Genomic DNA, 20,153 nt, shown 5'->3' on the forward strand with positions numbered 1-20,153 from the left:
ATTACAGGACCAGATGAGAAGGATGGAGGACTGCAGGACCAGACGAGAAGGATGGACGACTTAAGAGCGGCTGGCACCCTTCTTTCATTGGGCAAAGTAAGTAATCCCTCACTAAGACTAAAGTTCAATCGTTGGAGGCCGGATCCAACTCAACAATGTAAAGGTTGTGTATTTGAGCTCAAAAGTTCTCATCACTTGTGTTTGTGTTCCACAGGACGAGACCCCTCCAGGCTTTGGTCTCACTCCTGGGACAGATGAGAGAGGAAGTCAACCTCTTTGCATCTTCTCAGAAATCAAGAAGGAGACGGACGTTTCAGGCTGAAGAAGAAGGAATAATTCTAAATATGTTTAAAGTTTTTCATTTGCCTCATGAAATAAATTCTGTTATCGTAAACTCTTTTTCTCTTGTTTTCTCTACACAATGAAGTTATTTAAAAATTGGAAATACCTACATTTTTTAAAATATTGGGTAATGAATCCAACCCAAAAGCCGGCCCCTCATCCAAAGTAATGACATTTTTTTTATATTTTGTGGCCTTACTGACCAATATTTATTATGATTATTTTGACACGGTGGCCTTTTTTTATATTTCTGCTGAAATATTTTTTCCCCACAGTGGTTTTATTTGTAATACTGGGTAATCAATTATTGCAAAAATGTATTCAACCATATTCCTGTGGGGCTAATCAAAAATCATTTTCCTTAACCTGGGTTAAAGAAAATGTTATAGTGTGGAGTGCACCAAAGATTTGACTTTTGTCAGGTTTCTTTGGACCTTTAAGACAGATCATATGTACACTGATTACAATGTAGAAGCATCCACTTCTTACAGGGTTGAACTGCCCCAACTAGTCAACAAAAAGTTAATACCAAATGCATTTGTTAAAGCGTTAATGCAAGATAGCATTGTCAACTTCTTCCCTACATGTATTTCCTTTTAGTAGTCCACCAATCAATCAAAGGAATCACACACAACTGCAAATAAATTACTATTAGATTTCAAATAAAATACAATTAAGAGTTACCGTACCTCAAATTGGGGCAGGACATTTAAAACAATTACTCCACTGACAGTAAGATGCAACAGAGACACAGTCCAGTTTTATAAGTAAGCAAACAAAGATTGGTCTGGAGGTGAACCCGGCATGTGGCGGAGTGTCGGGTACATATTGCAGAAACACTTTCAAGTAAAATTCATATGTTCAAAATGTTAAATAAAAGTACAAGTAGGTATCAGGTATCAGCCTCAAACTTGACCAAACATCTAAATAGGCGCAAAGGCCTGTTTTACATTAATATTTATAATTGGATTATATTTACTTAAATTTCAGTTGCAGCCAAAAAATGTAGAGCAAATATACTGTTGGGTACCTTAATCTATAATTATATAATTATAGATTTACTAATTACTTACTAATTACTAATTTTCTGATGATATTCTGAATCTGCAAAGCAATTAACGTAAATCAAATTAACTGAGATAACTATTTAATGAATGGAACATAACCAAGTCTATTTAAGCCAATTAATTCATTTCCAGAGAGACATTGTTCAAATTAAGTCTTGTAATGTAACTGACTTCATTAATTAACAAAATTCACAACATCTTAACTTCAGCTGTATAGTTAAGCCTTGAATGAATCTTTGTTTTTCAAGGTTTTATTAGCCACAATTACAACAAATATCAAGATGCATGATGAGAGCAGCAAGTAATTTACTTGACAAATAACTTCTCTCTCTCTTAAAGGGGTATATAACAATTGAGTAAAGTTTAGACATTTTTAAACTAAGCGTCTGAACGCAATTAATTGTATTCTCTCTGATCCTTGTGCACAAAAGAATCAGGCATTATTTTGGATTTTCTGAAGTGTGTTCCAGAAAGTTTTCCACCAGTTGGTTGAATTCATCAGCGTACCTCAGGTGGATATTGTGTCTACCCTCTGGCATCAGGTGTAATCTAGATTTCAGACACAAAAAAAAGGGTTCTCCACAACCAGAAGGGCTACTTCCTGCACCACGTGATCTTCGCCTGCTGCACCCTGCTGTGCATCATCTGCCTGCTGCTGCTGCCCGAGCCGCGGGGCCAGCCTTTACCCGAGAGCCTGGCCGACGGAGAGAGCTTCACCCGACAGACGCTGCTGCATCCGGGGGAACAGCACCTCCTACTGGCCAAGACCGACGGGGACTACGCCCGCGTCCACGACACGCCGTTGCACCTCACGACCACCGGGGGCGCCACGTTGTTGTGACTATGATTCATTCAGGAGTTGCCAAAAGAAAAAATATTGTTCTTGAGCAAGTCTATCTGAAGTCAGTGTGCGTTAAATAATTTGAAAGTGTTGTTTGGGGAGTTTGTTGCACTGCCGTCCGAGAAGGATCGACAGGTAGAAGAAGCGGGCAAAGCGGAGCGGACCCTCAGAGTAACGTCCGCTCGGGGGACGTTTCCGTTTGCGGTTTTGACTCGTTTGAGGGAGAAAATTTCACTGCATCTTGTAATTCTTTAGAAGTTATTTTGCACTAAATGTCAGAGACACAATCAAGTGTTTGTGATGTTCAGCCGACTTGTTGGAGCACCAGGGATTTGGCTAAACCACTAACACTCTCTTTTGCATGAAAGGGCACAAATGGTTTGACATGTTTCCTTTTTTTAATTTGGTATTTGTTGTTCCTCTGCTAGAAGTCTGTTGTGGCACTTTCTCCTCACAGACGAGGTCAGTGTAGACACAAGAAAGCATTACCGCTATATTGGTGTATGATGGTTGTCGGATGGGACCAACAGCCGGAGACCTTTGGCAGATTCCACGTGCAGCTCGTAGAGACGGGCGAGTGGCGCTGAATAAAACCTGAGAGTTGAACGGACATGAGAGTTTACCAGTCGAGTGTGCAACCGTATGTCTTATGACGCTTCTCAGCATTTCAATGGCTTTATCATGATGGCTCTGTTAGTTTTTTTTTTTTTTTTTTAAAGGAACAGAGGATTTCAATTCAAGGTAACCAGTATTTATTTTCTCCTGCTCCCAAGGGCAGTTTTGTTGCTTGAAATACCTTCTAATTAGCAGATATTCCCACTCCTTGTTCTCTGTACTGTGGTAATGTTGTAATCCTGCTCCGAGGATGTGTAACTATAGCCAGAAAGCACAATATTTTACAGTTTTTTTAAATAAGCGTTTGTGAAGATTAGAATAGAGCAGCGCAGCCTGCACAGACCTGGCCTAGATGTGATCGGTGTACAATAATACACTTTACTAGATAAGTATCCTTTAGGACTGCATACAAATGTAATGTATGGATACATGTACCATTCATAATGTAGGGACCATCAACTTTACTTTTATAGGATACAAGATCTTTGAATGGATAAACCAATTTTCATTCATATAGACAATATTCATGTGTAGTACACAGCACGTATTTTGAACACCCTGTACCGTTTACTAGTTTGTATGTTTTCAACAGTGAAAAAAAACTCAACCACTAATGCTGTTTTCTTAATGGTATTTTTTTAATATGACGCATTTGTACAAAAAGCCATAGGCCTACATGTTTTGATAATAAACCACTTAATTTATTGTGTCAATAAAAGAACACTTGATGTGACAGTTTGTGGTGATTCTTGTTGTACCACGACAGTGTCTGCAGGAGTTCCAAATGGAAGAAACGCTACTTCTACCCCTCTTCCCATCTTATCCTCAGCTCTACACAAAACAGGAGTAAATAATCGAATGTGATCAAAAGTGTTCAGGGTGAAGCTCCACCTCCTTTTTGATCCTCTGCTCCACCGAAAGACTGAGGTTGGAGTCCGTCATCGGAAGACTGTAACTCACAAACACTTGCTTTTTGGTCTTCTTTGCTGCAAGACAGACAGACACAGACCGTTACCTCCCGTTTAGTTTGGATTGTAAAATGAATTGTTTGCTTTACAACACAATTACACTAGAGTCAGACTAAGAGGTTTGTGGAGATCTGAAAGGAATTATTTTTAAAAGCCTTTTTAGAATGACAAACACCGTAGAAAGCTTGCCACAACACGTCTGTGTGTTTATCACACATTTAATGAAATGATGCGAGGGTTGAAGATCTACTTGAAAAGATGAATTGACATGCGACCGGTGAAGAACTTAGTTAATAATTCAAATCCATGATATAAATCAAATGTACATAGCACCTGAATATCATGTGTAACAAGACTACATACAACTGTAAAATGGACAAAGAAAGTAACTGCCTGAAAATGCATGTTGTCATGTCGTTGAAAACAAAATAAAAAGTGAGTTTAAAAAAATAAATAATATAAATCAAATGAATGTCTAACTGACTCATGAATTCAAAACATCCGCGCAGCATTTTGAGAATTATTAGCATTTTACGGTTCAGGGTTTCTCAAATGAGCTCAAACATACAAATAACCTATTTAAAGATACAGAAAATCAAACCACATTACAAAAGTGCTCCAACGTTTTAGTAACTAAAAACGTTATACGTCATGCATGATTACCTAATCTCTGTGCCATAGAATTAGCAGCGGTATTGGATGGGTCCCCCATGACTAATGTAGATAATGGCATCGAATCCTGCAGACAAGAAAAACAAAACAATGTGTACACCTGCAGTTAGTGTCTTTTCAGGGGGAAAAAATAATGAACTGTCTCACATCCAAAATTCTGACTTTCTTAATATATCCATCCATCCATCCATTGTCAAACCGCTTATCCTGCACACAGGGTCGCGGGGGGGCTGGAGTCCATCCCAGCCAACTTCGGGCGATAGACAGGGTACATCCTGGATTGGTCGCCAGCCAATCGCAGGGCTACACAGAGACACACAACCATTCACACTCACATTCACACATCTACGGGCAATTTAGAGTCCCCAATCAACCTGATCCCCAGAGCATGTCTTTGGACTTTGGAGATATATTTCTTAATATATCTATATAATAATAGAAGTGAAGGCAACAGATCCTGAACCCTGTTTTTACCCCTAGTGACTCCCGTCAGACAACAGTTCAGTTGTCTCCGGTTTGTGTTGTAGTCAGAGGACACTAAGCCATCGATGAGCAATAAACAACACACTACAATCTGTCAATGAGTATAGAAATAACAATTGAAATAAACAGCAGTGAAGTGTGCCAGTTCCTCAACGTCGTGTATTCTCGTTGTCAACCTCATCGGACTGTGCATCAACGAAAAAAAGTCTCAATAAAGTTAGAGAGATGAAAACAAGTCTTATATTTACTAATGCGTGGCCTAAAACAGTTTCTAAAAGGTAGTTTTATAAAATGTATAAATACACAATTGAGGGGAATTGTAGACACACTGTCACATTACACATTACATCATTACTCGTGCACTAAAGCAGTAGATCATTTATTTACTAGTTTATAACTACTGTGCAATGGTTATTTACATTGTGAGGTAACTGGTTAATCGACTGATCACGTCTGATGTTTACGCGTGGCGTGAAATGATGGATAACGTCAGCAGCTTTAGGACAGAAACATCCCGTTCTACAAGCTCTCAGTATCGTTAAAACGTCAATTAGTAAAGTTGTTCCCCGAAATAAAGTGTAGCAGATCAACAGCCCGTGGTTTAAACGCGTAGCGTACAAGTATGAAGAGGCAATAAAAGAAAAGAAGCAAAACCCCTTTGAACGTGTAACGTCACTCGTGTCCTCACGTATCTGCTGCCCATCGACACCGCGAGGTTGGACAGAACCGGACTGGAACCGACCCAGAGGAAGAACCCGCCGCTGAGCTTCATCACGTGGAAGTGTATCACCTGCTCCAAAATCCTCTCCGAGAAATTGTGCACCGTAATGGCCGCAGACGCCTCTCCGTTGCGTGCGTCGCTCATCCCCGTGCAAGTGCGCATCTACCGGCCACGGTTAACGTTAAAGCGAAGGCGCGAGCTACAAACAGAAAGGGCTACCGCTGCTTCCTGGTGACGCGAGAGCGGCAGCCCAAAGCAATCGATCGTCAGGACGCACAAGTGAACGTGCGCGTCCACGGCAACACCGAAACAGCTGGTCAGAGCCGGGAAAACGTTTATGATGAGATACACGATGAGAAAACCGCTCCCAAATCCCAGGTGGGCCACACGAACAGGATTAGTACGACCTTATCGTTGCAACTGGTTTACGCCATGAAACTACAGTGTGGTGATTGAAACACTTCAATAAATTCATATTGTCGCCATGAATCTATGGAGTCCGATCAGTCTCAATAATTGCAAATGCAAACACAAAAAGTCACATATATATTTAATTTACAAATAAATGTGGTAAGAAGGTCGTCAAAATTATTAAAAACGCTGTTAACATATCCGGGAACCCAATTCTGTCCTTTCACAATAAGATTTCCTGCATCCACCTTTAAATAGTGCAATAAAAGCTCTTTCTTTCTTCTTTCTACGTCGCCCCAGCGTCGCACGACCGAGTCTACTTTCTGCAGTAGTTAGACATGTAAATTACGTTAGTTTATCACTATATAATCATTTTTAGTTGTATGGTGACTATTTAACTTCATGCCGCCTCAACAGTAAAACATATTAATTAATACATGAATTTAGTATTTAGTATTATACCATAATATATAGAAAAAGACAACTAGATGTGTTACAGGGTTCAATAACAAACCCTCTGATTCGTTGGCTGATTTTAGTCACTAGAGACAGTTGAGATCAAGTTACCATTAACGTTGGAGCGAGTAAATTAGCCTATTAGAATATTTAGGATTTTGTTATTTTGGGAGCAGTTAACACACATCTTTCTGATCGCTCACACATCTTGTTGAACTCGGGATTTGAATTTGTTTTATTTGATTAGTTTGTGCTTTCAGTTGCCTGACTTCATTTCTTAGAAACATTCATGTTTTAATCAAAATGTTCCCTGTAGGAAACATGTTCATCTACTTTAAATATTCTCCTCTTCTTCCTCATCCGTTATTCTAAGACGAGATGTCTCATTACAGGAGGAAGTCAACAACTGAAATCAGGCTTAAAGTGCCGTTCACTATAATTTAATTTAATTATTTTAATTATTGAAATCACAGGTCTTAAGTTGAGCTACATGACGGTCTGGTGAGGTGTATTGTGGTATATTATTAATGTAATGCTGCTTATGCTTCAACTCTGTCTGTTTATTTATTTATCAATATTATTTTTAATTTCATGAATAATTTTGGCGATGGGTGTCCTTTTGTTGGGGGATTTTGAGCACCTGCCCCCCAAAATGTCTGTGCGCGTGCGGGGAGAGAGGGAGAGAGGGGGTGCCAACAACTTATTAAGTTGTATTATTAAGTTGTCTTAATAAGTTGTTGTGCCAACACCGTATTCCCTTATGGACCGGACGTAACAGTCCTAAACGTGGGGTTTAAATACCGTGATTTTGTCTCTCAATGTGGAGGTTGAATTATGATAAATACTTGTATACATTTTTTCTTCGTTGGCAGCTGAATGAAGGTGACACGTTCATCTCAATTTAGAATCCTTTCCTAAACATGTTGAAGCAGTGCTGTAGTTCTTCACCTCACTGACACACTAATGCAGAATATCTGCAATAACAAACCTAAAACCAGAGCTCATGAAAAACACAAAAAAAACTCGATCGCGTTTATATTCCATCAAAAGGCTTCAAGAAATCCGCTTTAATTGCTCCGATCATTTCACCTCTGAGGGTGTTAGATCACATGTATTTAAATGGCAACGCACGACGGTTATTATAATATTATTATTCATGTGATACAGGAATACTTTAAAGCTGAAACCGTTTGATGAATCATGAATTTGACCAAAATGAAATCAATCACAAAATAGTCCAACCTAAAAACAATCTTACTTTGAACCTCTGACTATGTTGCATCCGAAAAACCGTGTTTTCAGCGAAACACGGATACTTCGGATTTATGATATCCACATAAATATAGTTCAGATTGAATGATTTTAAACATGTGTAAACGTTGTGATATCACTCCAAAGTTTACATTTCATAAGTTTATAAAATGTCCTTTAAATACACCTTTAAGTAAACAGTTTAATTTCTGGTGGTTTATTAATTCCCAACTCATCATCTAAATCTCACCGTAAACTCTCACATTGATCTTCTAGCGCAACTTAAGACCTGTTATTTCAATAATTAAATTAAATACATACAAACATATGCCGCTTTTTTGGAGTTTAAGAAAAAGATGTTCACAAGTAAACTGTATTGAATGGGCATGAATCGCTAAAAAGAACATAAATAATACCGTAATCAATTAAAAAACGAGATCTATATAATAAAAACGAGAGCACAAACAGGCACGCACGCGCGTTCTTAAGTGCCTTGGCAACGGAGCGATGACCCGCCCGAGGTTACTTAAGGTCAGCAGACTTTCTGATCGTTCCATTTGCACTTTGACTTGAACACGAACTTTAAACCTCTTGTGAAATCAAACTGTTGAAAGCGAACTCTTTGAGTTTTTAACTGCTGGACGAAATCTATCGATACGAATCTTGTTGGAGAAGTGAACTACTAGATAACAACTCTTGTGGAGCACAGAAGAGGCTGAAAAAGGCCCTCAGGCGGCTGAGCATCGCGGACGAGCACCTGCTGGAGGACGTCGGCTGTGATTGGGACCTCCGGTGCGCAAGTAAGACAACTTTCTGACCCCCTTACGCCCTTAGAAGGGTTCCCAGCTTACAAATGAGTACGATACATTGAGTTTAACGGTGAAAGAAGTGTGATTTGGTGGACAAAGACACTCAGTCGATGATTTCTCCCTGTAGGAGGATTATTTGAGGCGCGGGGTCAGTTAAATGTCGCGGGACATCTGCGGAATGTGTCAACAATTAGTGTAGAGCTTTTAAAACACTATTATTTCGGTTTTAGGGTATCAAATCGTCGAAGTTTAACATTGAAATTTGTGAAAAAAGATGGCGCTGAGAACGTATTCATAGAACGTTTAAATAGTGATCCGAATGATGATTCGATAGCGACGGCTGAGAGGCGACGTCACGATGGTTGAAACTTCTATGAATGTATTGTTGCACGCTGCACACACCACGTCTCTGGTATTGCGCGATGTGCGCGTGCTGCACCTCCTCACGCGCTGCGATGTGCAACTCATACACTGTCTGGTAGAATAAAGAGACATTAAAGAAGATCAAGTGGTTATGTTGGATCAATGCCGCCGTGTTTCACTGACTCACTAGTTCAATGCACATCAAACAGGTCCACGCTTTTTATTGCAAAGTAATGACACACATGCAGAATCCACGTCTCTGTCCAGAGCTCCAACAGTGGCTCAGTTGACCCGCTGATTAGAAGCTTTTTTATATTAGAAACCCTACCGCATTTTTTTTTGCCACATAAAACCACAACAGGATATTATTTACATTAATTGTTGTATTATTATTGTTATAGTTGGTTTGCCATGTGTTATCTGTTCAGCTTGACAGAGGCAGAGCTGTTTCATGTTACGGTTCAAAGGACATGCTTCATGTGTGTTGGTGACTCCTTGTGTCGTGCAGTCATAGTTTCTGTGGTGATCAGCTGTCGACTTTACAAATGAAATATTTTATTATTGCTTATGTAAGAACTATTTCATGTAATGACAGATCCTGACAGTTTAAATGTTTCCTTCAAAGCTGGTGTTGGCTGAGTCATGGAGCGTCCCGCTGAAGACTGCAGGATCCTCGGCGACAACCCCGGTGTTCTCCCCATCTGCAACCCCTCTGATGAGGTAGAGGTAGGTGAGCTTTATGTTGTGGGTGAAGGTGAGTTTCTTCCCTTGGCCTTCTTTGACGAGGAGGAGGAAGAGGAAAAAGAAGAGGAGGAAGAGGAGGAAGAGGAGGAAGAGGAGGAGGACTATGAAGAGATGGCGTACCATTTGGACTTCGGGAGGGATTTGGCGTACTATGCTCTGGAGGCGGACAGGATGTTACAGGACATGGAGGAGGAGGAGGAGGACGAGTTCGAATGGGAGAGCGACGATTCTGGATACGACTCCTTGATGTTTGACGACGAGGTGGAAGGAATAGACTGGGAGGAAGAAGAGGAAAATGAAGATGGCCCTTTCTTGCTGCCCCAACCTTCTTCTCACGTGGAGTGTCCTAAAGATGCGTCAACCCCCGTCCCTCAGATGTCAGGAGTGTCCACCAAGAGGAGCAGGCAAGAGGACGACACAGGGCAGGTAAGTGTGAAGAGGCAGAGGATCGGTGAGGAGGACCACGTGGACACAGCCCCTTGTACTTCAGGTCAAGGCCCCTCCTCCACCAAGAGGACCAGGGAAGAGGACTACAGGGACTCAGCACCCTCCACTTCAGGCCTCGGCGCCTTTTCCACCAAGAGGACCAGGGAAGAGGACTACAGGGACTCAGCACCCTCCACTTCAGGCCTCGGCCCCTCCTCCACCAAGAGGACCAGGGAAGAGGACTACAGGGACTCAGCACCCTCCACTTCAGGCCTCGGCCCCTCCTCCACCAAGAGGACCAGGGAAGAGGACTACAGGGACTCAGCACCCTCCACTTCAGGCCTCGGCCCCTCCTCCACCAAGAGGACCAGGGAAGAGGACTACAGGAACTCAGCACCCTCCACTTCAGGCCTCGGCCCCTCTTCCACCAAGAGGACCAGGGAAGAGGACTACAGGGACTCAGCACCCTCCACTTCAGGCCTCGGCCCCTCCTCCACCAAGAGGACCAGGGAAGAGGACTACAGGGACTCAGCACCCTCCACTTCAGGCCTCACCCTCCCCACACACAGAAGATACTGGCAGTGGGCTCCAGACAGCGACTCGGATTGAGAGTGACAAGAGGCCGGTAAGTATGAAGAAGGCAGAGAAACGATGAGGAGGAACACACCCCTCCTCCACTTAGAGGACCGGAGAAGAGGACTACAGGGAGGCAGCACCCTCCACCAGGCCTGGTTTTCTCCTCAAAAAAGAGCCGAGCAAAGGACTAAGTGGTTTCCTCCCTCAACTTCAGGCCTCAGCCCCCCCAATATACTGACTTCGATTGACAGCGACATTCTGCTTGCTGCAGGATGTAAAACCTTTGTTTGTCTGGTCAGGACTAAAAAAGCCCCAGACAGCATTCCCTCGTGTTTAGCGAAGTTGGCTATTGGTAGCATCTTGCAGCAGAGTTTTTACATGAATCTTCTTTATGGATTTTAAGTTTGCGACCCGTGGCAGGTAAGTTTGAAAAGACAGAGGAACAGTGAGTGTCCACCAAGCAGGCCAGAGGATGACAAAGGATGGGGTCAGTGAAAAGGCCGAGGAACAGTGAGGAGGGCGACGTGGACACAGCCCCTTCTACCTCAGGCCTTGGCCCCTCCTCCAGATGACCTGGAAAGAGGACTACCTGGAGGCAGAACCCTCCACCTCAGGCCTCAGCCCCTTCTCAATGAAGTGTGCTCCAGACAGCGACTCGGATTGAGAGTGACATTCTGCTTGCTGCATGATGTAAAACCTTTGTTTGTCTGGTCAGGACTGAAAAAGCCCCAGACAGCATTCCCTCGTGTTTAGCGAAGTTGGCTATTGGTAGCATCTTGCAGCAGAGTTTTTACATGAATCTTCTTTATGGATTTTGAGTTTGCAACCCATGGCAGGTAAGTTTGAAAAGACAGAGGAACAGTGAGTGTCCACCAAGCAGGCCAGAGGATGACAAGGGACGGGGTCAGTGAAAAGGCCGAGGAACAGTGAGGAGGGCGACGTGGACACAGCCCCTTCTACCTCAGGCCTTGGCCCCTCCTCCAGATGACCTGGAAAGAGGACTACCTGGAGGCAGAACCCTCCACCTCAGGCCTCAGCCCCTTCTCAATGAAGTGGGCTCCAGACAGCGACTCGGATTGAGAGTGACATTCTGCTTGCTGCACGATGTAAAACCTTTGTTTGTCTGGTCAGGACTGAAAAAGCCCCAGACAGCATTCCCTCGTGTTTAGCGAAGTTGGCTATTGGTAGCATCTTGCAGCAGAGTTTTTACATGAATCTTCTTTATGGATTTTGAGTTTGCGACCCATGGCAGGTAAGTTTGAAAAGACAGAGGAACAGTGAGTGTCCACCAAGCAGGCCAGAGGATGACAAGGGACGGGGTCAGTGAAAAGGCCGAGGAACAGTGAGGAGGGCGACGTGGACACAGCCCCTTCTACCTCAGGCCTTGGCCCCTCCTCCAGATGACCTGGAAAGAGGACTACCTGGAGGCAGAACCCTCCACCTCAGGCCTCAGCCCCTTCTCAATGAAGTGGGCTCCAGACAGCGACTCGGATTGAGAGTGACACTCATCCGAGCAGATGAGTACCTGTTGTTTCCTCCCTCTAATTCAGGCCTCGGCCCCCCCACACACAGAAGATACTGTCAGTGGGCTGAGAGCAGCGATTTGGATCGAGAGCGACATTCAGCTCGCTGCAGGATGTGAAACCTTTGAGTCTGGTCAGGACTGATAAAGTCCCAGACAGACAGCAGGTTGCATCTTGCAGCAGAGTTTTTACATACCTCTTCTTTATTAATTTTAATTTTGATTAATAGTTGATGCTATATGCAGAGACCAGAGGTAGGTTTACAGGGTATGGTTGTTATTCTGTGTTGTATTTTCCTTCATGTCGTTTAGATGTCTTCACCAGACAAAGGTAAGTATAATAACATGCATACCAAACCTGAAGTTTCCAGAAAGTCTCTATAGTCCTTATAGTTAAGAACCCTAAGGTGAAGGGGACTGAACCAGACAACTCTTATCCAGGATCCCCTTAATGACGGACAAGATAAGCCAATTACAGGACCAGATGAGAAGAATGGAGGACTGCAGGACCAGATGAGAATGATGGAGGACTGCAGGACCAGATGAGAAGAATGGAGGACTGCAGGACCAGACGAGAAGGATGGACGACTTGAGAGCGGCTGGCGCCCTTCTTTCATTGGGCGAAGTAAGTAATCCCTCACTAAGACTAAAGTTCAATCGTTGGAGGCCGGATCCAACTCAACAATGTAAAGGTTGTGTATTTGAGCTCAAAAGTTCTCATCACTTGCGTTTGTGTTCCACAGGACGAGACCCCTCCAGGCTTTTGTCTCACTCCTGGGACAGATGAGAGAGGAAGTCAACCTCTTTGCATCTTCTCAGAAATCAAGAAGGAGACGGACGTTTCAGGCTGAAGAAGAAGGAATAATTCTAAATATGTTTAAAGTTTTTCATTTGCCTCATAAAATAAATTCTGTTATCGTAAACTCTTTTTCTCTTGTTATCTCTACACAATGAAGTTATTTAAAAATTGGAAATACCTACATTTTTTAAAATATTGGGTAATGAATCCAACCCAAAAGCCGGCCCCTCATCCAAAGTAATGACATTTTTTTTATATTTTGTTGCCTTACTGACCAATATTTATTATGATTATTTTGACATGGTGGCCTTTTTTTATATTTCTGCTGAAATATTTTTTCCCCACAGTGGTTTTATTTGTAATACTGGGTAATCAATTATTGCAAAAATGTATTCAACCATATTCCTGTGGGGCTAATCAAAAATCATTTTCCTTAACCTGGGTTAAAGAAAATGTTATAGTGTGGAGTGCACCAAAGATTTGACTTTTGTCAGGTTTCTTTGGACCTTTAAGACAGATCATATGTACACTGATTACAATGTAGAAGCATCCACTTCTTACAGGGTTGAACTGCCCCAACTAGTCAACAAAAAGTGAATACCAAATGCATTTGTCAAAGGGTTAATGCGAAGATAGCATTGTCAACTTCTTCCCTACATGTATTTCCTTTTAGATTTCAAATAAAATACAATTAAGAGTTACCGTATAGCTCAAATTGGGGCAGGACATTTAAAACAATTACTCGCCGTGCAGGGGTGGAGGACTGGGTCTGGTCCTGGCCAGCGCCGGCTTCGGCATGCTCACCGCACCCATCATGGAGCTCCACAACCAGAAGGGCTACTTCCTGCACCACGTGATCTTCGCCTGCTGCACCCTGCTGTGCATCATCTGCCTGCTGCTGCTGCCCGAGCCGCGGGGCCAGCCTTTACCCGAGAGCCTGGCCGACGGAGAGAGCTTCACCCGACAGACGCTGCTGCATCCGGGGGAGCAGCACCTCCTCCTGGCCAAGACCGACGGGGACTACGCCCGCGTCCACGACACGCCGTTGCACCTCACGACCACCGGGGGCGCCACGGTGGCCGCGGCGACCGCTCTGGCGGCGGTGCCGGCCTCGTACTCGTTGGCCACCGGCGGGGAGGTGATCGGAAACCAGGCCGTGGCCAACGGGGTGCGAGCGCCTGAGCAATAAGCCTCCCACTGCGCCGGTTGTCGCTTCAGCATCCAGCGACGAATCTGGGACAACGCACAACTTTTAGGAGAAAAATGAATTATTCGGATGAACCAGACAAACTGTTTAATGGTGACGGTAATATATTTGTGTGCGTAGTTTTGTTGTGACTATGATTCGTTCAGGAGTTGCCAAAAGAAAAAATATTGTTCTTGAGCAAGTCTATCTGAAGTCAGTGTGCGTTAAATAATTTGAAAGTGTTGTTTGGGGAGTTTGTTGCACTGCCGTCCGAGAAGGATCGACAGGTAGAAGAAGCGGGCAAAGCGGAGCGGACCCTCAGAGTAACGTCCGCTCGGGGGACGTTTCCGTTTGCGGGTTTTGACTCGTTTGAGGGATGAAATTTCACTGCATCTTGTAATTCTTTAGAAGTTATTTTGCACTAAATGTCAGAGACACAATCAAGTGTTTGTGATGTTCAGCCGACTTGTTGGAGCACCAGGGATTTGGCTAAACCACACTCTCTTTTGCATGAAAGGGCACAAATGGTTTGACATGTTTCCTTTTTTTAATTTGGTATTTGTTGTTCCTCTGCTAGAAGTCTGTTGTGGCACTTTCTCCTCACAGACGAGGTCAGTGTAGACACAAGAAAGCATTACCGCTATATTGGTGTATGATGGTTGTCGGATGGGACCAACAGCCGGAGACCTTTGGCAGATTCCACGTGCAGCTCGTAGAGACGGGCGAGTGGCGCTGAATAAAACCTGAGAGTTGAACGGACATGAGAGTTTACCAGTCGAGTGTGCAACCGTATGTCTTATGACGCTTCTCAGCATTTCAATGGCTTTATCATGATGGCTCTGTTACTCTTGTTACTTTTTTTTTTTTAAAGGAAAAGAGGATTTCAATTCAAGGTAACCAGTATTTATTTTCTCCTGCTCCCAAGGGCAGTTTTGTTGCTTGAAATACCTTCTAATTAGCAGATATTCCCACTCCTTGTTCTCTGTACTGTGGTAATGTTGTAATCCTGCTCCGAGGATGTGTAACTATAGCCAGAAAGCACAATATTTTACAGTTTTTTTAAATAAGCGTTTGTGAAGATTAGAATAGAGCAGCGCAGCCTGCACAGACCTGGCCTAGATGTGATCGGTGTACAATAATACACTTTACTAGATAAGTATCCTTTAGGACTGCATACAAATGTAATGTATGGATACATGTACCATTCATAATGTAGGGACCATCAACTTTACTTTTATAGGATACAAGATCTTTGAATGGATAAACCAATTTTCATTCATATAGACAATATTCATGTGTAGTACACAGCACGTATTTTGAACACCCTGTACCGTTTACTAGTTTGTATGTTTTCAACAGTGAAAAAAAACTCAACCACTAATGCTGTTTTCTTAATGGTATTTTTTTAATATGACGCATTTGTACAAAAAGCCATAGGCCTACATGTTTTGATAATAAACCACTTAATTTATTGTGTCAATAAAAGAACACTTGATGTGACAGTCTGTGGTGATTCTTGTTGTACCACGACAGTGTCTGCAGGAGTTCCAAATGGAAGAAACGCTACTTCTACCCCTCTTCCCATCTTATCCTCAGCTCTACACAAAACAGGAGTAAATAATCGAATGTGATCAAAAGTGTTCAGGGTGAAGCTCCACCTCCTTTTTGATCCTCTGCTCCACCGAAAGACTGAGGTTGGAGTCCGTCATCGGAAGACTGTAACTCACAAACACTTGCTTTTTGGTCTTCTTTGCTGCAAGACAGACAGACACAGACCGTTACCTCCCGTTTAGTTTGGATTGTAAAATGAATTGTTTGCTTTACAACACAATTACACTAGAGTCAGACTAAGAGGTTTGTGGAGATCTGAAAGGAATTATTTTTAAAAGCCTTTTTAGAATGACAAACACCGTAGAAAGCTTGCCACAACACGTCTGTGTGTTTATCACACATTTAATGAAATGATGCGAGGGTTGAAGATCTACTTGAAAAGATGAATTGACATGCGACCGGTGAAGAACTTAGTTAATAATTCAAATCCATGATATAAATCAAATGTACATAGCACCTGAATATCATGTGTAACAAGACTACATACAACTGTAAAATGGACAAAGAAAGTAACTGCCTGAAAATGCATGTTGTCATGTCGTTGAAAACAAAATAAAAAGTGAGTTTAAAAAAATAAATAATATAAATCAAATGAATGTCTAACTGACTCATGAATTCAAAACATCCGCGCAGCATTTTGAGAATTATTAGCATTTTACGGTTCAGGGTTTCTCAAATGAGCTCAAACATACAAATAACCTATTTAAAGATACAGAAAATCAAACCACATTACAAAAGTGCTCCAACGTTTTAGTAACTAAAAACGTTATACGTCATGCATGATTACCTAATCTCTGTGCCATAGAATTAGCAGCGGTATTGGATGGGTCCCCCATGACTAATGTAGATAATGGCATCGAATCCTGCAGACAAGAAAAACAAAACAATGTGTACACCTGCAGTTAGTGTCTTTTCAGGGGGAAAAAATAATGAACTGTCTCACATCCAAAATTCTGACTTTCTTAATATATCTATATAATAATAGAAGTGAAGGCAACAGATCCTGAACCCTGTTTTTACCCCTAGTGACTCCCGTCAGACAACAGTTCAGTTGTCTCCGGTTTGTGTTGTAGTCAGAGGACACTAAGCCATCGATGAGCAATAAACAACACACTACAATCTGTCAATGAGTATAGAAATAACAATTGAAATAAACAGCAGTGAAGTGTGCCAGTTCCTCAACGTCGTGTATTCTCGTTGTCAACCTCATCGGACTGTGCATCAACGAAAAAAAGTCTCAATAAAGTTAGAGAGATGAAAACAAGTCTTATATTTACTAATGCGTGGCCTAAAACAGTTTCTAAAAGGTAGTTTTATAAAATGTATAAATACACAATTGAGGGGAATTGTAGACACACTGTCACATTACACATTACATCATTACTCGTGCACTAAAGCAGTAGATCATTTATTTACTAGTTTATAACTACTGTGCAATGGTTATTTACATTGTGAGGTAACTGGTTAATCGACTGATCACGTCTGATGTTTACGCGTGGCGTGAAATGATGGATAACGTCAGCAGCTTTAGGACAGAAACATCCCGTTCTACAAGCTCTCAGTATCGTTAAAACGTCAATTAGTAAAGTTGTTCCCCGAAATAAAGTGTAGCAGATCAACAGCCCGTGGTTTAAACGCGTAGCGTACAAGTATGAAGAGGCAATAAAAGAAAAGAAGCAACTCGTGTCCTCACGTATCTGCTGCCCATCGACACCGCGAGGTTGGACAGAACCGGACTGGAACCGACCCAGAGGAAGAACCCGCCGCTGAGCTTCATCACGTGGAAGTGTATCACCTGCTCCAAAATCCTCTCCGAGAAATTGTGCACCGTAATGGCCGCAGACGCCTCTCCGTTGCGTGCGTCGCTCATCCCCGTGCAAGTGCGTATCTACCGGCCACGGTTAACGTTAAAGCGAAGGCGCGAGCTACAAACAGAAAGGGCTACCGCTGCTTCCTGGTGACGCGAGAGCGGCAGCCCAAAGCAATCGATCGTCAGGACGCACAAGTGAACGTGCGCGTCCACGGCAACACCGAAACAGCTGGTCAGAGCCGGGAAAACGTTTATGATGAGATACACGATGAGAAAACCGCTCCCAAATCCCAGGTGGGCCACACGAACAGGATTAGTACGACCTTATCGTTGCAACTGGTTTACGCCATGAAACTACAGTGTGGTGATTAAGACACTTCAATAAATTCATATTGTCGCCATGAATCTATGGAGTCCGATCAGTCTCAATAATTGCAAATGCAAACAAAAAAAGTCACATATATATTTAATTTACAAATACATGTGGTTGGAAGGTCGTCAAAATTATCAAAAACGCTGTTAACATGTCCGGGAACCCAATTCTGTGCTTTCACAATAAGATTTCCTGCATCCACCTTTAAATAGTGCAATAAAAGCTCTTTCTTTCTTCTTTCTACGTCGCCCCAGCGTCGCACGACCGAGTCTACTTTCTGCAGTAGTTAGACATGTAAATTACGTTAGTTTATCACTATATAATCATTTTTAGTTGTATGGTGACTAACTATTTAACTTCATGCCGACTCAACAGTAAAACATATTAATTAATACATGAATTTAGTATTTAGTATTATATCATATAAAATAAAAAGACAACTAGATGTGTTACAGGGTTCAATAACAAACCCTCTGATTCGTTGGCTGATTTTTGTCACTAGAGACGGTTGAGATCAAGTTACCATTAACGTTGGAGCGAGTAAATTAGCCTATTAGAATATTTAGGATTTTGTTATTTTGGGAGCAGTTAACACACATCTTTCTGATCGCTCACACATCTTGTTGAACTCGGGATTTGAATTTGTTTTATTTGATTAGTTTGTGCTTTCTGTTGCCTGACTTCATTTCTTAGAAACATTCATGTTTTAATCAAAATGTTCCATAGGAAACATGTTCATCTACTTTAAATATTCTCCTCTTCTTCCTCATCCGTTATTCTAAGACGAGATGTCTCATTACAGGAGGAAGTCAACAACTGAAATCAGGCTTAAAGTGCCGTTCACTATAATTTAATTTAATTATTTTAATTATTGAAATCACAGGTCTTAAGTTGAGCTACATGACGGTCTGGTGAGGTGTATTGTGGTATATTATTAATGTAATGCTGCTTATGCTTCAACTCTGTCTGTTTATTTATTTATCAATATTATTTTTAATTTCATGAATAATTTTGGCGATGGGTGTCCTTTTGTTGGGGGATTTTGAGCACCTGCCCCCCAAAATGTCTGTGCGCGTGCGGGGAGAGAGGGAGAGAGGGGGTGCCAACAACTTATTAAGTTGTATTATTAAGTTGTCTTAATAAGTTGTTGTGCCAACACCGTATTCCCTTATGGACCGGACGTAACAGTCCTAAACGTGGGGTTTAAATACCGTGATTTTGTCTCTCAATGTGGAGGTTGAATTATGATAAATACTTGTATACATTTTTTTCTTCGTTGGCAGCTGAATGAAGGTGACACATTCATCTCAATTTAGAATCCTTTCCTAAACATGTTGAAGCAGTGCTGTAGTTCTTCACCTCACTGACACACTAATGCAGAATATCTGCAATAACAAACCTAAAACCAGAGCTCATGAAAAACACAAAAAAACCTCGATCGCGTTTATATTCCATCAAAAGGCTTCAAGAAATCCGCTTTAATTGCTCTGATCATTTTACCTCTGAGGGTGTTAGATCACATGTATTTAAATGGCAACGCACGACGGTTATTATAATATTATTATTCATGTGATACAGAAATACTTTAAAGCTGAAACCGTTTGATGAATCATGAATTTCACCAAAATGAAGTCAATCACACAACAGTCCAACCTCAAAACAATCTTACTTTGAACCTCTGACTATGTTGCATCCGAAATAACCGTGTTTTTAGCGAAACACGGATACTTCGGATTTATGATATCCACATAAATATAGTTCAGATAGAATGATTTTAAACATGTGGAAACGTTGTGATATCACTCCAAAGTTTACATTTTATAAGTTTATAACATTTCCTTTAAATACACCTTTAAGTAAACAGTTTAATTTCTGGTGGTTTATTAATTCCCAACTCATCATCTAAATCTCACCGTAAACTCTAAAATTGATCTTCTAGCGCAACTTAAGACCTGTTATTTCAATAATTAAATTAAATACATACAAACATATGCCGCTTTTTTGGAGTTTAAGAAAAAGATGTTCACAAGTAAACTGTATTGAATGGGCATGAATCGCTAAAAAGAACATAAATAATACCGTAATCAATTAAAAAACGAGATCTATT

At 41.8% G+C, this 20,153-nt stretch overlaps 3 protein-coding genes across 3 annotated transcripts; 1 reads left to right on the forward strand and 2 right to left on the reverse strand.

Moving 5' to 3' along the window:
- Positions 1 to 3,484: 3,484 nt before the first annotated feature.
- On the reverse strand, positions 3,485 to 5,962 carry LOC144411394 (proteasome assembly chaperone 4-like). Its single transcript, XM_078107898.1, has 3 exons — positions 5,677 to 5,962; positions 4,497 to 4,572; positions 3,485 to 3,851 (listed from the first exon to the last, which is right to left on the reverse strand). The coding sequence occupies exons 1-3, from the start codon at positions 5,869 to 5,871 to the stop codon at positions 3,730 to 3,732; spliced, it is 393 nt and encodes a 130-aa protein (XP_077964024.1). The 5' UTR covers positions 5,872 to 5,962; the 3' UTR covers positions 3,485 to 3,729.
- Positions 5,963 to 8,380: 2,418 nt separating this feature from the next.
- On the forward strand, positions 8,381 to 13,190 carry LOC120823564 (uncharacterized). The gene is made up of 2 exons (XM_040183638.2): positions 8,381 to 8,627; positions 9,625 to 13,190. Exon 2 carries the CDS (start codon positions 9,642 to 9,644, stop codon positions 10,776 to 10,778), a length of 1,137 nt encoding a protein of 378 aa, XP_040039572.2. The 5' UTR covers positions 8,381 to 8,627; positions 9,625 to 9,641; the 3' UTR covers positions 10,779 to 13,190.
- Positions 13,191 to 15,638: 2,448 nt separating this feature from the next.
- LOC144411395 (proteasome assembly chaperone 4-like) lies at positions 15,639 to 17,859 on the reverse strand. The gene is made up of 3 exons (XM_078107899.1): positions 17,557 to 17,859; positions 16,651 to 16,726; positions 15,639 to 16,005 (listed from the first exon to the last, which is right to left on the reverse strand). The coding sequence occupies exons 1-3, from the start codon at positions 17,731 to 17,733 to the stop codon at positions 15,884 to 15,886; spliced, it is 375 nt and encodes a 124-aa protein (XP_077964025.1). The 5' UTR covers positions 17,734 to 17,859; the 3' UTR covers positions 15,639 to 15,883.
- Positions 17,860 to 20,153: the final 2,294 nt, after the last annotated feature.

This window comes from Gasterosteus aculeatus, chromosome 8 (genome assembly GCF_964276395.1).
Source record: "Gasterosteus aculeatus chromosome 8, fGasAcu3.hap1.1, whole genome shotgun sequence".
Taxonomy (NCBI): domain Eukaryota; kingdom Metazoa; phylum Chordata; class Actinopteri; order Perciformes; family Gasterosteidae; genus Gasterosteus; species Gasterosteus aculeatus.

Excerpts from the sequence above, each read along its gene's own strand:
- LOC144411395 (XM_078107899.1), bottom strand. The coding sequence starts at position 17,733 with ATGAGCGACGCACGCAACGGAGAGGCGTCTGCGGCCATTACGGTGCAC. Across the intron at positions 16,727-17,556 it reads TGTCGATGGGCAGCAGATAC|GATTCGATGCCATTATCTAC; the intron begins GTGAGGACACGA and ends TCTTGTCTGCAG. Across the intron at positions 16,006-16,650 it reads TTCTATGGCACAGAGATTAG|CAAAGAAGACCAAAAAGCAA; the intron begins GTAATCATGCAT and ends TCTGTCTTGCAG.
- LOC120823564 (XM_040183638.2), top strand. The coding sequence starts at position 9,642 with ATGGAGCGTCCCGCTGAAGACTGCAGGATCCTCGGCGACAACCCCGGT.
- LOC144411394 (XM_078107898.1), bottom strand. The coding sequence starts at position 5,871 with ATGCGCACTTGCACGGGGATGAGCGACGCACGCAACGGAGAGGCGTCT. Across the intron at positions 4,573-5,676 it reads TGTCGATGGGCAGCAGATAC|GATTCGATGCCATTATCTAC; the intron begins GTGAGGACACGA and ends TCTTGTCTGCAG. Across the intron at positions 3,852-4,496 it reads TTCTATGGCACAGAGATTAG|CAAAGAAGACCAAAAAGCAA; the intron begins GTAATCATGCAT and ends TCTGTCTTGCAG.